General features: G+C 36.7%; 1 protein-coding gene and 2 non-coding genes across 8 annotated transcripts in view; 1 reads left to right on the forward strand and 2 right to left on the reverse strand.

The window, feature by feature from the left end:
• Positions 1–352: 352 nt before the first annotated feature.
• On the reverse strand, positions 353–423 carry trnag-gcc (transfer RNA glycine (anticodon GCC)). Its single transcript has one exon. It is a non-coding gene; the product is annotated as a tRNA-Gly (tRNA).
• A 1,017-nt stretch (positions 424–1,440) lies between these two features.
• On the forward strand, positions 1,441–1,511 carry trnag-gcc (transfer RNA glycine (anticodon GCC)). The gene has a single exon. It is a non-coding gene; the product is annotated as a tRNA-Gly (tRNA).
• Positions 1,512–5,651: 4,140 nt separating this feature from the next.
• The window catches only part of trpc3 (transient receptor potential cation channel, subfamily C, member 3), a 41,881-nt gene continuing 29,555 nt past the window's right edge, over positions 5,652–17,977 (reverse strand). For all 6 annotated transcript variants that reach the window (XM_088637178.1, XM_088637168.1, XM_088637188.1 and 3 more), the window contains 8 exons: positions 16,756–16,972; positions 13,835–14,068; positions 13,231–13,495; positions 11,673–11,868; positions 10,171–10,380; positions 8,996–9,079; positions 8,760–8,835; positions 5,652–7,406 (listed from right to left, as the gene is read on the reverse strand). In XM_088637178.1, the coding sequence (XP_088493304.1) occupies positions 7,264–7,406; positions 8,760–8,835; positions 8,996–9,079; positions 10,171–10,380; positions 11,673–11,868; positions 13,231–13,495; positions 13,835–14,068; positions 16,756–16,972 (1,425 nt within the window). In that variant the 3' untranslated portion in view covers positions 5,652–7,263. The remainder of the gene's footprint in view (positions 7,407–8,759; positions 8,836–8,995; positions 9,080–10,170; positions 10,381–11,672; positions 11,869–13,230; positions 13,496–13,834; positions 14,069–16,755; positions 16,973–17,977) is intronic.

Genomic DNA, 17,977 nt, shown 5'->3' on the forward strand with positions numbered 1-17,977 from the left:
CTTATGACACTCTGCGAATTGTACCAGAAATAACACTCGCTGGAAATTCTTAATTTTAACGGCAAATATTCAATGCACTACTTTCACATCCTTTTTCTCTCCACGATAACAATAATTCATTTTTAATACATTGAATAACTGAATTGTATAAAATAATTTTAATTTCTTCATCATTGATTTTATTAGATATGCCGCTAATTATGCATTATTCAGCCACCACTCCAAAATTGACAAAACGATAATAAAAACAGCTAAGAACATTTAGGGCTAACATTTAAATGATTGTTCTGCGATTTGTGAAGACAAACTGGTTCATTTCGTACAAAAAAACTGAAAGCAAAATGAGTTGTGATGCATTGGCCGGGAATCGAACCCGGGCCTCCCGCGTGGCAGGCGAGAATTCTACCACTGAACCACCAATGCGCTCCATAGCAACTATTGAATAAACTTCTGTTTGTAAAGTGTCATCTCAGGGCGCTGTACAATAAAGGAGACAGATGCGCACACATTAGAAAAGTGAATTCAACAGAACTAAACAAGGGCGTAAACTCGAGCTGGAAAATAGATTCATCGCTCCACAGCCGCTTTCTGTGGAAAGAACACGCCTTAGGACACTCTTCGTTCCTGAAACTAGCACAATACTGTCCCGACGGGCTTTAAGAGAAGAGTATGCTCTAATTAAATAGGAAATAACAGCTCTTACTGTAAATATCTCTGCTCATGCAAAACATTTGTTTCTATATTACACCTGGAAACTTCAGTGTCCCTCAGAAATGCCCAATATCAGCAAAAGCAACCACGGTAAACTCAATAACCGTACTTGTTAAGCAGTACTAGCTAACCAGCAAGGTTTGTTTTTGACGGATTTCCCCTACAAACCGAGGAATCATAAGAAATGTTACAAACGAGGAGACGCGCTTCGGTTTATGTAACCCACATTGGCGTAGATAATCGAACCGGCTATCTCATTCATCAGTTTTTGACGACGTCAGGATAATATCATCGATACTCTCGGGGTTATTCGTCCACAAGAAAAGTCTGTGAAAACACAGGCGGGCAAGCAGGGTTTATATAAGCGTAGATATGATTAAGACTCCAAATATAAAAAAACAAATCCCCCAACTGGCTCCCCAAACGGTAAGAAAACGGATGGATGTGAAAAAGAAATACGGCCGTAACTGTACTAAAGATCTGTTAACAGGGGACAACTTTGTGAAGGACACATATTTTAAACAAATACCTATTACAGAACTAAAATTATGAAGGGTGGAGGTATATACCTTGCACTACGCAAAACCCGTAGTACCGAACTATAAGTGGCATATCTTTTAAATAAACGTGAACTGCCTTTTAAATAAATTTGGTAGCAAGACATACTTTTCACTACGTATGACAGAGACACTATTTTTAAGTCCAGACTCCTCAAGAGTTTCACGTAGCGCATTGGTGGTTCAGTGGTAGAATTCTCGCCTGCCACGCGGGAGGCCCGGGTTCGATTCCCGGCCAATGCATACAACACTTTTGCATTTTCTTGTGCTTTTAAAAAAGTTTCAAGAAAATTATGAGCCCCCTCTGAACACACTGGTCACTGTTATGACGCTGCTGTTCCTTACTTTCTCCGCTACGCTGTAAAATGACTTCGAGTGTGATACAACTCTTTTCATACAACACATTTATCTTGTGGATCTATATGGGAAGCTGTAGTATTTTAACGTAAAAAAAGATCACATTTTTAAAATTTGTTTGGCTTCTAAATACTATGCAGTAAATAATTACAGAAACAATGCAAATATTACAGGTATCTATAGAAATGCAGTCCTACATGGAATGATGGAAACACACTAAAAATAAAATTACGACATTCATGACATTTCTTCTGATCAAGGTTGAAAGTCAGAAAGTTTTCTATGGAATAACAGGCCTCCTATGCTCAAAAGAAGGGCACTATCAACATAGTGTAAAAATAACATTTTTTTCTTTCCCAAATCTACGTATAACCAGTGGCATATAAACATATGAAATATGTACGAAACGTTTATAATTATAGGCTTAATTACAGACAAAAATATGTCAGTATTATTGGGGCTGCTGGCTCAGAATGGCTGATGTGCTGCTTCAACTCGCTGGTGAATGAAGTGGGTCCCAAAATGTAAAGGTTTTTGGACAAAAAAAGAGCAATGTTCATGTAATTAATTGAAAATTGCTTCTTCTGCTTCCAAATTTGAAATACAAAATACAAAATATGAAATCCAGGGGGAGCAGCCAACACAACATGCGCCAGTGATCATTTTCCTGTTTTTCAGCACATCCAACTCATGCATTCACTATCCACAAAATCACTCCCCTTCAATACTGGAAAGAAACAAGCTCCATTTGTGTTTATCCTGGTAAGTGCAGAACACTGGGTTTTAACTGCGACCAACAGTCACTCCAGTACAGTATATCAGCTGTGACCCCCTCACATAATGCTGGCTGGACTTGATTTTGCCTTGCATGTAACATTCTGTACGTGGGCAATTTCCTCTCTACAGCTCTCATACGTATTAAACGCCTGCTGCACAATCAGCCTTACATTTACTCATGCAAGCCCATGGCACAGAAATGTGATTTCACATGTCCTCTTCTGGATAAAAATGGTTGGCCTCTCACCTGCCTTACCTTTTCAGCTTTTCCATCAGCTTTCCCAGGCCGCATTGCGCTCTCCTTGACGGGAGGCTCCGCGACAGACGTCATAGCATAGCATTGTCCCTGCTGTATGAAAGGAACAAAATCAGGCCCAGCCCATGGTGTTGGGCCACTGCAGTCGTAGGCCTGCAAGAAGGACCTTCTTCATCACACCACCTGCTCTCTGTACAAGGTGGATTCTCTTCCTGTGGCAGCCAGAGGTTGAGCCTCTTTCAGTCTCCCGCTCCCCCTACTCCTCATGTCCATCGTCTTCCTGCACTGCTTTTGGTCGTGCCCAGCTCCCTGGCAGTGTTGTCACGAGAACAGGGCAGCCCAGTTCGGTGGCCAGTTGTGGAGCACAAAAATAGGCAAATAAATACCTAATTCCAGAGAGGCAGATAAAATAGGGTACACCCCCCCCCCCCAACCCACCAAGCTATACCCCTTAGAACGCAATAATGTTCGAGAGGGGGACCAGAATAACAACTAGCAGCAGGGGTGATGTAAATGTAGCGCTAGTTCCGAGTTGGAAGCCAATTTGTTTTCTCCAAAACTCCTGCTCTTTGACTCCTGTTGCCTCCACCTGTGACTGAACTGACCTTCCCTGCTGCGGCAGGTGGCATATCAGCAGCTCCAGCCCTATGATTCACACCCTGTCTCCAGTGGAACTCCTGTCCGTGGCACAGTAACTAAAAAAGTAAGCCTTTTCCCCAACTCACACACCCGGCCATGGTCAAGTCTCAATTTAGCAGAGAGCTCACAATTGGATCAACTGTATAACAGCATGCTTTTCACTTTTACACCTCACAATTTAAATCTAGAACTGCAGTATATTTCCCTTGAAAAGTGACCAACAGACACTCACACCTGAAGAAGGCTCCACGGCCGAAACGTTGTGTTTTCTTTTTTCTTCTTTTTTTTCAGCATGGAATAAACCTATTACTTGTGACCAGCAGATATGCTTTCTGGGGGTGATGGAAGTGTTTCTTCTCTAATACACCACCTGCCCCATGCCCTGTTCTGCTTCAGCTGGGTTTGGTGCTGGTTCTGTGCAGAACTGTGTTGGATTCAGCATTTGCAGACGATGGATGAAATACATAGTATTGCCGTTACTACTAGTAGTTCCTGTCATTTGAAGTAAAGATAAAAATGTATAAACCTGTTAGTAATTATAGGTATATTTGTAAATGTAAATCTTCTCCACTGCTGCCTTAGTCTGTTTTTAGGTATCGCATTAAAATAGTAAGTGGGACACTGTAGTACTTATTGCCAAAGCAGCTGGGAAATCACTCACATGACTGTCAGCACAAAAGATTTACCCTCCCTGTAGCATTTTCATTCCAGCCTTTATCAGCTCGGTTTCGCTTCTCTGAAGTCACATGGCACAGGATTATAGTTCCTATAGTTCCTTTCCAATTTTCTGATATTTTCAAAAATCTAGGAAAAACACCCTAAAATTATGATTGGTATGCCTGGTGATAATTATGCTTTAAATTGCTTTGTTTTAGACTTAAAGAGGCACAAAGGAATTTATCCAGTAACATGACAAGTCATGACAAATCAGTCACTGTGCTGCAGAGGTAAGGTAAAACACTCTACATGAGCTTCTCAGTTGTGGTTTGAGTTTGCACAAAAACACTATAATGTTTCTTCTTTCTACGTTTCTGCAAGGAAATAACATTTACGTGTTCTGTTACACCAGATGGACAAACTTTGCTGCCAGTGGACTTTGCATTGACTTTGATAGAAGATGTAATACTATAATCAATTTAATGTACTGTATCTTAATCCTAAAACGTCAAGATGGCGGTGGTGCATTGATTTTACAGTGCAGTTGTGCTGCACTTACATTGAATGGGTAAGACTGTGCAATATATTAAGTGAGCTGTTGAGATGATTATCATGCAGTAACTAGACAGTAAGGGAATACGAGCTTTCTCACAGAGAGACGCTGTCACTTGTTTGTGTAAGTCACACAGTGGCATGTGTAATAAATGCTATTTACTTTGGTTCACAAAGAATGATAATTAAATCAAGATGAAGGAGCGTAGAATTTGAAATGACAGCTATAGGTAGTGCTCATAATTAATTCTGATTTTAATTTATTGTTTTGTTCAGATCTTGTCAGTTTTCATCAGGAAGGTTTGAGCTAATTGATTTAAATTGTTCTGTTAAAAAAAAAATCTCTAGGTCCAAGAAATATTTGTGCATTAGAAAAGCTCATCTGAGATGTATGTGTGAAGAACTCAATAGAAAATGAGAAAAGTCTAAGTAATATGAAATAATTAAATTAAAATATATAAAGCGTTTTCTGTCTTCTTTACAAAACCGATAAATGATAATTACTTTGGCTCCAAAGTATACTGAGTTTCTATACCTTGATTTTGTAACACGCTGGAGGAGTTCCTGCATAACATCAGAAGATGCACTGAAAAATACAGACTCTTATAATATCGATCAAAAGGCAAATCATTTTGTGATTTACATAACACTCTTTGTCACAATTTCTGTGGATGTCCATTGATTGACTACAGTTTTTCCCTTATTCCAAAACAAGCCACAAAAGAAAAGATTATTTGGAACAACAGGATAAGTCTTAGATGGCCAGATGTGATTACAGAATGAGGCTCTAATTGACCAGCTGTCTGCCTTGTTTGCAGTTGAGTTGAGAGCATGATATATTTTAGAAACAAGTTTTGAAACATCATACATCAGAATTTCCAAAGACCTCATCTAACACTGTTTCAAACACTTGTATCTTTAGTGGTACCCTACTATTTCAGGAATTAAACAGCAACATAGCAAAAAATAATGAAGACAGAATAAAGAAAACCACCAGTTTTTCTTCCAAAGCTTTACCAGCACTTTGAATAAAAAATAAATACAAAAACGTAGCAATTTAACATGGACTGAGTAAAGCAGAAGTCTTAAAATGTCTATTAATATTTATGTCCTGTAGAGACAAAGGTGTATATGAAAATGCACAATTCAGAGTACATTGGCATTTTATATTTAGAAATATTTGTGTTTCAGCAGTATGTATTTTTCCAGTTATTCGAAACCATAGTTCATAGTACTCCAATGAAGTGCTTTAAAAACAGATGTTCTTTTCCATGAACAAGACCCATTTCTTTTTGTGACATTAAAAAAACAAGTTATGGTTAAAAGCATTATAGTAATTACTTAGTAATGATTATAGTATTAATCATTGTACAGATTAAAATGTTATATCTTTTTATTTTTTTACAGTTTTTACAGTCTGATTATTTAAAAAAGAAACTTTCAATGACCTCTAAGCAAACGTTTTTTACCTAAACAGTTCTAATTACAAAATTATTTTTATTGTGTTCTATGTGCGCTTCACCCTATATCAGCATTGAACAAAAGCAATATATATATACCCTGCATAGATTAATCAAATACAAAAGTATACAGCTTTTTAAATCAATATGTTACAGTTATATTTTACTGTGAAAACCTATAGAGCTGAAAACACACACCAGAAGGAATAGGTGCAATATCGTTTCTGAATGCTGAGAACTAAATTGACTAAATTTAAGAGCACAAATATACAAATTGTACCTGCTAGACATTGTTTTAATAAGAAAAAATACTAGCCAGATTGAAGTAAAAAAATAATCCATATACGTGTTTCTTAAAATAATGAGAACAACTCTAAAGTGATTTCATAGTATTAAGTCATCATACAGATGGTTATAAATACTTATATCAACACATCAACAATAGTTAATATTACAACAATTTAATAGTATAAAATCCTAATAAAACCATAACTTTTTTCATTGTAATAAAAGAAACTATACTGATTGTAGAAAATGTTGTATAGTCCTAGTTTATCAAGATGATTGTGTGTACTGTTCCATAACATCTTCTAGGAACAATGTTTACCATGTCTACAGCATAGGATTAGGCCCTAATCTATCTAAAAACTAGATTTATAAAAAAAAAAAACTTATTAAATAAATATGGTGAAATACTGACCACTTTTTTTCATGAACCAATTTTAAAAATGTGTGAAAGTTTTCTTACAGAAAAAATAAATATTTTGTCATTTAAGCATATGCTAAACTAGATGAAAATAAATTTATCATGATAATAATTTAATTTGAAAATGTCAAGTCACATTTGTTATTGCCATTGTTTGTGCTATTTTATAAGATCAGTGTGTTACCCTTATGTACATAATGTTTTACATTTTATGAACTTGATGTCTTGAGTATCCAAACCATTTTCAACAGTGTAATTATTACCAAACACAGTAAAACTCGAGAAGTCACTATAGCAGTGAGGTAAGTTAGAAAGGTTTATACATATAACGTTCTGGAAACTGCCAAAACTATATATCTATTGAATTATTTTAGGATTTTTCATTACTCTTTGCTTTCAAGCATTTGTCAGGAACTGGAGCAAAAATGGTCTTAAGCAAACACACCAGCTTGTAAGGAATGACATTCAAGCTGCTAGTTTAGGAGGGCTGACACTTTGAACATCGAAGTCTTTATAATTTACCGCAAATCATAAATGCCATTAGTTCTTTCAGCTTGACAGTTAAGCCATTCCTGTAACCTACTGTTCACATCATTCACATCTCGTTGTGTTAATGTTGAGTTTATCACTGAGCTTTTGTATCAGCAGGGACAGTTCTTCTGTGGCTTGAGACTTGTCTTCCAGAAGCTCATAACGAAGGCTGGATATATCCTGTTTTATTTCCTTCAGTTCACCTGTGAAGTACACAAAAATACAGCAATAACACTAGCACTGAACGGTAAAAGGTGTATGTAATTGTGCCTTAGCTAAATTCAAATATATACTGTATATTTATCATGTAGTTTAATTTATAAGGATTATGCTTATTTCATTTGCCAGTCAGTCATGACAAGTCCTGTCAATAAAGGAAATACACAAATTAGAATCTGGTAGAATTTACTATGTAAATTAAAATAGGTATTGTATACAGTGCCAAGGAAAAGTTTTTAAATTCCCTTTTAGATGACATCTAGCAAGACACCCTTGTTTAATCAAAACCATTTTTTTAAAAATCATTAGGTTAATGTAAAAAAATAAGTGAATCTCTAGTCTGCTTTAGAGTTGTTCAGCACAAGGGAAATTGGGTGGTTAAATCATTTGGTAAGAAGTAAACAAGGACTGAGTTTGGGTGGTCCTGTCCTGTATAATTCTCAGAATCTTTCTGAGTTTGGTGCTCTCCATACAAATCAGTGGAAACATATTATGCCACAATTTAAAGAAGGACTCTGAATAAGATCTGGAGTGGATTACAAAACATTTTTATCAAGACACTGATGGACAGTCTAGAAATGGAAAATATCTTGGAAAATATGTAATATCTTGATGACTCTTCCTCAAACTGGTTATCCTGTAAAGCTCTTCCCAAGTGCAACCCTGAAAATCATTCAGGAACCACAGAGTAACATCTAAGGATCTGCAGAACTCCTTCATTGTAGCTGATGTCAGTGTTCATGCCTCAACTATCGGGAAAATAATGAATGGAAATGGTTTTCATGGAAGGACAGCCGGACAGAAACCACTACCCTTGGAAAAAGAACAAGGCTCAAAACAAGCTGAACATTTCGGACGCAGGGAGAAACATTTTGTGTGGCTAATACAAAATACAGAACTATCAAAAGAACCTCTTCCTGACCATCAAGCAGAGTGGTAAGAGCATCATGATTTGGGACTGCTGTGCTGCCTCAGGACAAGGAAGCTTGACATCATTGATGGAATCGGGAATTCAGTGTTGTATCAGAAAGTCAAAAATGGTGTTTTACGTTTAATGATATAAAGATTCACGATTTATTTAGACTTTTATGAAGGTCTAATTACATTTTAGATCTAAGATGGGTGGGAATACAGTTTAACACAGGAAGTTCACAAACATTTTTTGGTGTTGTATTTGTCATGTTGTGTGTTATGCTGTGCAGGTAGGCAACAACGAGGGGAAACTCTAAATTGCTCAACAACATCTTCCTCCTTGGGCCAAATTTCAATAACATTTCCAGTATTTTGTTCAGAAGCAAATCATGGGGTTTAATACAGATGATGTAAGACAGTCTTACCTTCATTTACTTCATCATTCTCTTTGTCAACCTGTGCCTTTAACACATAGCGTTTTATGAGGCGTTTCATTATTTGCTGTCAAACAGAGGAGAATGTTTAGTGTATTCATTCACATGTCTTGAAATAGCAAGTTCAACCAATCATTATGGTTTAATTACAATACTGTTAAATTGAATAGACCTATTACAGCAAAGGACAAAACATTTAGCATATACCCAAGTCGATGGTTACTTGCCTGATAGCGTGTTGGTTGATTGAGTATACTGTTAAAGCTGTGGGACTCTGCAATCTTCAAATTTGACTGAGTGAAAAGGTTTAGCTGCAATAATAGTAATAAAACACAAATTGCACAAATTATCACCAAGGTATTGCTATGATAATGCATCCCATTTTTTTCAGGTGATCATTGTTTCATGCAAGCGTCACACTTCTACTTACACTTGTACAATAGAATCTTGTACAACTAAATGTCATCCACACTTAGCTAAGATACATCTATATCACCCTGCAGCTCACAACTGGTAACCCACTGAAGCTCAGCAGGTGTGAGCCTGGCCTGTTCCTGGATGGGAGACCTCCTGGGAAAGCTAAGGTTGCTGCTGGAAGAGGTGCTAGTGGGCCTGTAGGGGGTGCTTGCCCTGTGGTCTGTGTAAGTCCTCATGCCGCAATAAAGTGATGGGGACACTATACTCTAAAAAGGTGCTGCCCTACAGATGAGACATAAAACCAAGTGTGTGTTGTATGACTGTGGTTACTAGGAAAGAGTTTGATGGTGTTTGTGTATGCCAGCAAAGGTGCTGCAAAGTTACGTTGGTACAGTATTTGATTATATAAGCCTTTATCAAGGTTTGACTATTCTTTATCATATAGGAATGTGCTGTTTTGCATTATATGTTACTAAACCCCATTGAATTCGAATCAACGACATCACTTAAAAAACAGAACTTCACAGAATACCCCTGCCTTACAAAAGGTTTGTCTTTTAAAAGCAGAAAACAATTATGAAATTAAGAATTGATTTAAAAGACATTTTTATTTGGAATTTAACTACGTAAGCCTTTTGCCTTTTTTAGTAAAAATGCACATTTTTGATCTTTTACATTAAAAAAGTGGACAAAAAAGTATATGCAATATTTTTTAGAAAACAATAACCAGGGCAAATGTGCTCTGTCTCTAACAGAAGACTGCATCACTGCTTTATCCTGGCTTTATAACTATTCATGATTCCTTTTGAAACACTGTATATTAAAACAAACACAACTGAACCTTTTTGATGATTTTAATAAAGTTTTGACTGTTGCATGAACAAAGTTTTAAGGTCAATAGCGACACAAAAAGGATAGGAGGTGTATCTCTAATATCCCATAGAAAATAGTGCAGTTATCTATATGCAGAGGTTTGAGAACTTACCCTTGACTTGGAGTTGTCCATTCCTAGCTCAATATCTTTCTTTAGCCTTCTCCTTCGACATTTGAAGAGGTTGACCACTCTCTTGATGCAGTGCCAGAAAGACTTTGGACTGGGCACAAGGCTGAAAGGAGGCGGTAGTGTTTTCCCATTGTCAAAGTAAGAGAGCCACAGCTTTGACCGAGCAAATTTCCATTCCACATCTGCATCATCCTTTGCAAAATCAGGGAGAGATATTCTCACATCAATTGGTTTCAGGTAGATATTTAATAAAAGGCAAACTCTGTGGTGTTCTGAAGTGTAAGAATGAGCATTGTTTATATATGTGTGTGTGCATGGGGGGCATGTATTACTATCAAACTGAGGACAAAATATTAGTTATTTCCACATAGTTAGGAAAAAATATATGAAGTGGAGATTTACCTGTATGGGAAATTACTTACTTTAGAAACTATGTAAATGAGCAATTTCATGTGTAGGGAATTTGTTAATGTGCAATTTACAAGTTGCATCTTATTTAAAGGTTGTTTTAAAGCTAAAACTAGCTAGAAAAATTAATGTCAATAGTAAGTCCTCCTCATACACAGGTGGGTTATTTATTGGTTTACCTGTTTCCCTCCAAGCTGACATGCTGGGTAAGTAAATTGGTGTCATTGAATTGTCCTGTTTGTGTGTTTCCTATCCTATTTTGTGGAATACTATCCTATCCATTAAAAAAAAACAACTTTTGAGCTTGGATCTCTCACTAGGGAAATATTTCCTCAAGCTGTATTCATATTATACTGGGTTTTCATTTCATTCAGGCAGTGTAGCTTATGGTTTTGTTGCTTATGGTTTTATGATTGATTGTGTTTTACAAAGTTCTTCTGTGTAAAGAACAGACTTACAGTTTTACAAACATGCAATCTTCTACAAAGATTAAAACAGCTTCACCTTTAAGAACCAAAACTTTAAAATGGTTGGTTTAGACATAGTAAGTGCACTTATGTAAAAGTATTTGTGTCAGAATCCAGGGAATGTGCACAAGCAGGAAAAAGGACAAATTGTTAAAAGCAAAGAGTGTAGCATACAATCCAAGAAGGGAACTGTTGAAAGTGATCCAATAATTAGACCACCTACTGTATGTAATTCTGAATACAGTTCTTACCTCCACATTGAAAAAAAAGGATAGAGCAATTATTAAAAAGTCCAAAGAATAGTAAAAGGGACTGAAATCCCTGTTCTTCTAGCAAAATTAAGTAAAAGACATACATGAAGTATGTGACATTCATAATGTTTTCAATTTAACTTTATTTGCAACTATACTGAAGGTTACTAAGTTGCAGATATTCCCAAATTCTGATTAAAGGTTCAATAAAGCTCGAATAAACACAAAAAAAATTGGTTTAAGCACTGACGTCGTGTGAACACAGTTGAGTCCCATCCTGCAAATAAACATTTCAATTTCTGTGTAGGTGCTCAACTGATCCGATCTGCTAGTACCATCTTGAAAAAAGTCACCTTACCTCTATCTCTTGATACGAGCTGTTGATCATGGCAATCAGCATATTCAGCAGCACCACCACCATGGTGACATTATAAATTCCGTATAAAACGTAGCCGATGTTCTCAATGAACTTGTGATCATATTTTAGGACCACCGATGATACTTCAGACAGTCCAAAGATAGACCAAAACAGAGTTTTAAAACTCTCTTCAACTCTAAACAAGGGCACAAAAGAGAATTTTAACACATCTTCACTCCACCAAGTTACTATTTTTAAATGGAATTGCACTTGTGTCTCAGAAGTAATGGTGCACAAAATTGCAAATAAAGTTGAAATATTTTCAATTACTAACACTTCCCGGTTGAAGGGAATGTAATACTTATATTAGACTAAGGAAAACCGATTATTTGTAGCCTACAACGTGATCCAGGACTTCATAATTCTGAAAGATATTCATAAGACAGCTCTGGAGATGTTTTCAATGACATCAGCAATACAAGATCCTGAAGAAACCAGTGGAAAGTGGAAAAAGGTTTAGGTAGGATTCAAGACATAAAACAGGAGACATGTGATTAAATAGAGCATTAGGGGAGTTTGAAACCAGTGTGTTAATCATATAAATGTTGCTGGTTCCATGGAAAGACAGGTAACTCAACAGTGCCTTTAAAATAGGACACTCAATGTGTGGTCCTTCAAGTCCACTCCACTGCACACTGTTGCTTTAAGAGATAAAAACTGAAGTAAGTGCAGGGAATAAAAAAGTGGAAGTTACTCATCCTTTTCTTTCCCATGGAATAGTAAGCCAATATTTAGAAGAGTAATTATTTTCAGTTTTCCAGCTCAGTTATTGTACATAAATTGTGTAACCCCACTTTCTACATCAGCTACTGATCATCTTTACTTCCTAATCATACACTCTCTGCTGGTAAAGAAAAAGAAAATGACTGCAAGTAAAAATGTAAATTCAAGCACTGGTTGGATAGTAAAACTGAACGCTGCAAAAACCCTTAAAAACTGAAATGCAATGCAACACTATTCAAGGATGTGCTCTACTTCCCATGTCTTGCCACGAACAGTTTCCTCCAAGTTCAGAACAGTGTGAAATTAGCAGGCAATGGAGTCACCTCATGGGTCGGCATGCTGATGTTATGCTTTTCAATTTAGTTTGGGTCACGCAAGGACACTTGAAATCTCAAGCTGCTAGCTCCTGCTTAGATGGGCATTTTTGGGTTATCAAATTAATTAATATTGCAAATGAAGTCTTCTTCCTGTGTAATAATATTCAGTGTGTTTTTGCGGGCAGCTTGCAGCACTTACGAAGAATTAAATATAGTTTAGTGTAAAATCTGAACGGACGTGAAAAAGCTAAATAAAACCTTGCTCTGCTGTATTTTGTATATGAAATAGTGGATTAGTTTACCACATACTGTACAGTACTAAAACCTCCTAAATGGAAATCATTAGGACAGATTTTATTTTATTAAAGTATCATTTGCTGTCAATGAAAGAACTGAACAGTACCGTTTTAATGAAGGCTCACAGGCTATACTGTCAAACAGACTGTCACTGTACTCACGTGGTAAAAGCTGGGTTGACTTTGGCTCCAAGGTAGTACGAGTAGAGAATAAACATCCCAATCATGAAGGCCAGAAATACCATGATGAACAGAACCATGAACTTGAAGATGTCCTTCACCGTTCTGCCCAGGGAGATTTGCAGTGGACCAAAGCTCTCATTTGCAGGCAGAATATAAGCAATCCTGGAAAAACTGAGCACTACAGCAATGGCATACAGGCCTTCAGATATGAGCTGGGGATCAGAAGGAAGCCATTTATCTCTTGCTGAAAGAGAAAAGAAACACTTTTCATGGCTATTAAATGCCTCAATCCAATTGTCTACTTTCTATTTATCATAATATTTGTATGTTTAAATAGGAATTGATAGTATAAAGAGCTTTTATTAAAATAAATGATTAAGTACGTGTCTCAAATGCCAATTTGTAATGAAGGTTTAAGTGCACCTATAATTAGGTTTTTATTTGTAATAAAAGGCTTTAATTATTTTACTGAAAAGTGATGGTTGTTCTCCTCTATCAATATGAGACAGGAAGGTTTTTAAAAGGAAAAGGGGTTAACACAAGCTTGTGATCCATCTGATAATTTCACACACTTTCCCCTTACCATATGTAAAATATTCAATGTCTGGGGGAAGTGTCACCATGGAGAGGTCACTGACATGAATTTTCTCATCTACATATTGTTGAGCTTTAGTGGCCTGAAGGAAGGCGAAGAACCGGGCTGTGAAAGCGGCAATGAAAATCGAGAGCATTCCGAAATCTAGAACATTCCACAGCTGTAAAATGTATTCTCTTGGGCCTTCCATCCACAACTCCTTACATTCAGACCACATCATGCCTGAAACAAGAACAAAGATCAAAGATTAAGATTATTTCTGTGCGAAGCCGCACCTTGTCAGACCTCATATGTCTCTTACGAGACATACACGTTTTTACAAGAGACATACGTACAGTATGTTCAATGTTATATTTTTACTTGTAATAAGGGTTTTAGTTTGTGTAATACATATTGATGCCAGTGACAGGCATGTGTTTGGTAGTGAGTGACAGTTGCCTTTTGGGGCTTAAAAATGTTGAATTTTATTTCGGATTTACACTGGGAGAGCTGTAGGGTGGCACATTGGTTAGCATTGCTGCCTTGCCATGCTGGGCCCCTGGGTTTAATTCTGGACCTGGGGCTGCTATCTGTATGGAGTTTGTATGTTCCCCTTGTGTTTATGTGAGTTTCCTTCTACAGCCCAAAGACATACTGGTAGGTTAATTGGCTTCTGGCAAAATTGGCCCTAGTGTGAGTGTGTCCCTGTTCGTGTCTGTGTGTCTGGCTTGTGATAGACTGGTGTCCTGTCCAGGGTGTCTCCCGCCTTGTGCCTGTTTCTTGCTGGGATAGGCTCCGGCTAAACACTAAATTGGAAGGAGCGTTTCCAAAGTGGATGGATGGATTTATAATTGAATAGAAGTGTAGTGTGGAGCAAATGCAATGAACAGGGAAAATGAGAAATCCACAAAATTAAAGGCACAAAGTTGGGGAGGCATTGTGCAGTATACATTTTTAAAATTTCTGCTTGAGGAAATATTTCCCTGGTGAGAGAAAACCACTTTTAAAAGTTGTTTTTATTGGAAAGGTTAGTGATTCCCTAGTTGATACACACACTTAGTATTACTGGGATTTACTGTTTAATGCTTCAATGTCTCTCTTTAAAAGCATATGGAACTGTCAATATATATATAGATTCAGATTTATTTCAGGTGAAAGAAAATACTCCAGACATTTGCCCTAAGGTTACCAGCAGTTATTCTATTTAAAATTACATTAGTATAGAAACGCTGGCTTTTACTAAACAAACACATTTTATGAAAATGCACACACATGAACCTGAGATTGAGTTGGAGGGCAAAATGGAAGTGCTTGCATCAACGACATGAACCAGAAAGCTGATGGGAATGATCTATCATCTGTGATCTGACCAAGATGATTGGTCAGCAATGAAAAGACGAAAAGATTTACTGTCTGGAAGCAGTGGATAGCAGATGCAGGGGAGATGATGGGATTTAGCATGTGTTTGTCCACAGAACTTTGATTTGTCATGATAGGTGCCAAATTTTGTGATTAGTGGGGCATTCAAGAAGATGTTCCTGAGCTCTAATCAAAACTCTGTTGTCTCTGTTGTTTGAAACAACAACTGAAATATCCCACTACCCAAAATGAAGTCATCACAAGACTTTTATTACAAGTAGATCTATTTCATATGCCAAATAATCTAAAAACATGTCAAGTCTGTATCAACAAATAGGGGGAGACAATGTTAACTGAAAGTCTGATTAAATTGATCCAGAATATTTTCTTAAGGATTTATGAGAAGGACTTAAACTATCTCTCAAAATCCCAGTTCTCCACAGAACATAAAACACAGATCCATGAATACAGAAACAATAGGCAGGGACGTAATTTTGTTTTACAAGCAAAATGTATGTTCAAGAAAAGTTAAAGAAAACATCCGAGAGTTGTAAAAGTCAAACAAAAAGCTGACTAAACTGACAGAAAATACTAAAAATGTTAAAAATGGTATGCAAATGAAAAGTCAGAAAATGCAATCACGTACTGCACTGGGTGCTTTCCCAACCTTTCTTGGTTGGTTCTATTAAATCTCAGTTTATTGCATTGCAGTTTACATGCTGTTTCACTTATCTTTAAGATGCCCTCTAACAAATGCCCTCTATTAAAGACAATATGATGTAGCACTATATAATAAGTAATACTCAGAGTATTGATAGTAATTCTCATATCAGCCTTCACACTCTCAGACAAACCAAGCACACAACAGTAGCTGAGCAGGTGTTCAAATATTTAACTCTGATTTGTTGACGGAGCGGCAATTCTTTTTAATAGTAGGCCTAAAATTGCATGTAGGTTTAAAATGTAATGATTAAAAGCTTGAGCAAACTAAGAAATATTTTCAAAGAGACACTTGACCATTCTCTGTCGTATATGCTGGATCTGTGCTTGGCATCCACTAAAATCAAAAAGGACTAAATTCCTAAAATTAAAGTAAAAAAAACTACCATCTCATTGTATTCAAACAGGGTGAAACGTAAACTATTAAATAAGAAAATGAGATTTTACTGAGACCTGGCGCAACTGTATAAGTAATCGTTTTTACATCCTTAAATTCTATAAGGTTTTGTTACATACTCTGATACTTTCTGGTGTAAATTTTGTTTCTGTAATTTCTGAAATTCTCTTAAATTTTAAATGACTGGCTCAGGGAAATGCGGAACATACAAACACAATGTCATTTTGGAATAATGGAAGTGAAATGTTTTGTAAATAGTGCAGAGTTTTCAAGACAACTGTTGTATTGTTTAACAGCTGCAACAAAACACTTTCACTTCACAGAACAGGCAAACACATGAGCTAGTTGCAGATTCTATCACACTAAACTCTGAAATGCTTCCATAGCTTGATATCACATTTGAGTGGAATGTTCTAGAAAGCAGAAGCTTTAAGGGTTAGAACTAGCTCAATACCTAGAACCCACACCATGATGAGCATTTCAGTCCAGCTGAACCTGGTGGTTTTCACCCTGAAGATCTGCTTGGGATAATCAGTGACTGTCACATTAGGGAGAGTGGTTATTCCTTCAAATCTGTCGGAGGCATTGAACACCAGCAAGCACAGGAAGATGATGAAGGAGGCAGCGTGGGCCACAAACTTCATGAAGGGACTGCGCAGGATTTTTCCAAGCTGCAAAGGAAGATGACACCAGATTAACTGAAGCTTTGATGTTGCATATTTTAGAATGCTGTGGTCACCAAATTTAAAACTATTTCAGGTGGGGAGGTGCATCAGCAAGTGCAGGCTGCAAAGGAACAAGTAATAGGTTTATTCCATGCTGAAAAGAGAACAAAGAAAACACAAAGAAGGTTCTTCTTCTTCCTCATACCTGAAGAAGGCCACACGGCCTAAACATTGTTTTCTTTTTTCTCTTTTCAGCATGGAATAAATTTAAAACTATGCTGCTTTGTCTAATATAGATTTAATTTGTAAATGTAAACTTGAGTTTGATAATATCTCATTTTAACCAAGAACTTGATAACAAGCATAAGTATGTACAATATATACATAGTAGATTATAAATTGCACATGCTGAAGGTGCTACATGACTATGTAATGCTATCCTCGCTTTAACCCTTAGTTGTCATGACCTGTTGTTTGAGGTATTATGTTAAATACTATACTGTTTCTCTACCCACAACACAACCTAAAACATTCACTTAAACGCTCCCATGGTTTATTTTAAGCACTGCTCAACGTTTAAATAGGTCTCCTGTTTTTCTGCTGATACATGACTTTTTCCTGGGGCAGCAAAACTGAAACATTGTGTCCATAACACTCCTCTCCAGTGCTCTGTAATCAATCATTTTGGTTTAGTAACTATTTCAGATTTTTCATTTTTCTTGTCTTGGCAAAGCTTTTTGAGCTGCAGTTCATTACATCAGTATTTAGTAGATCTGTAGTGCCTCCTGTGAAATAATAAGATTTAATGAGGCATTGAAGTCAGCAACAGGGTGAGTAATGGGTAGGAAAAGATTAGGCGTGGCCTTTGAATAATCAATACATCTTTGTTAACTTATTTGCTTTATTTTCTGTGCCTGAAAGGTTCAAAAAATGTTTTGTCTGTTACATTCCTCATCATTGGTCTGTTGACCACAGTTAATGATATAGTTCTTATTCCAGGCATTTTTGACA

The sequence above is a fragment of the Lepisosteus platostomus genome, chromosome 1 (assembly GCF_059453375.1).
Source record: "Lepisosteus platostomus isolate fLepPlt1 chromosome 1, fLepPlt1.hap1, whole genome shotgun sequence".
Lineage (NCBI taxonomy): Eukaryota > Metazoa > Chordata > Actinopteri > Semionotiformes > Lepisosteidae > Lepisosteus > Lepisosteus platostomus.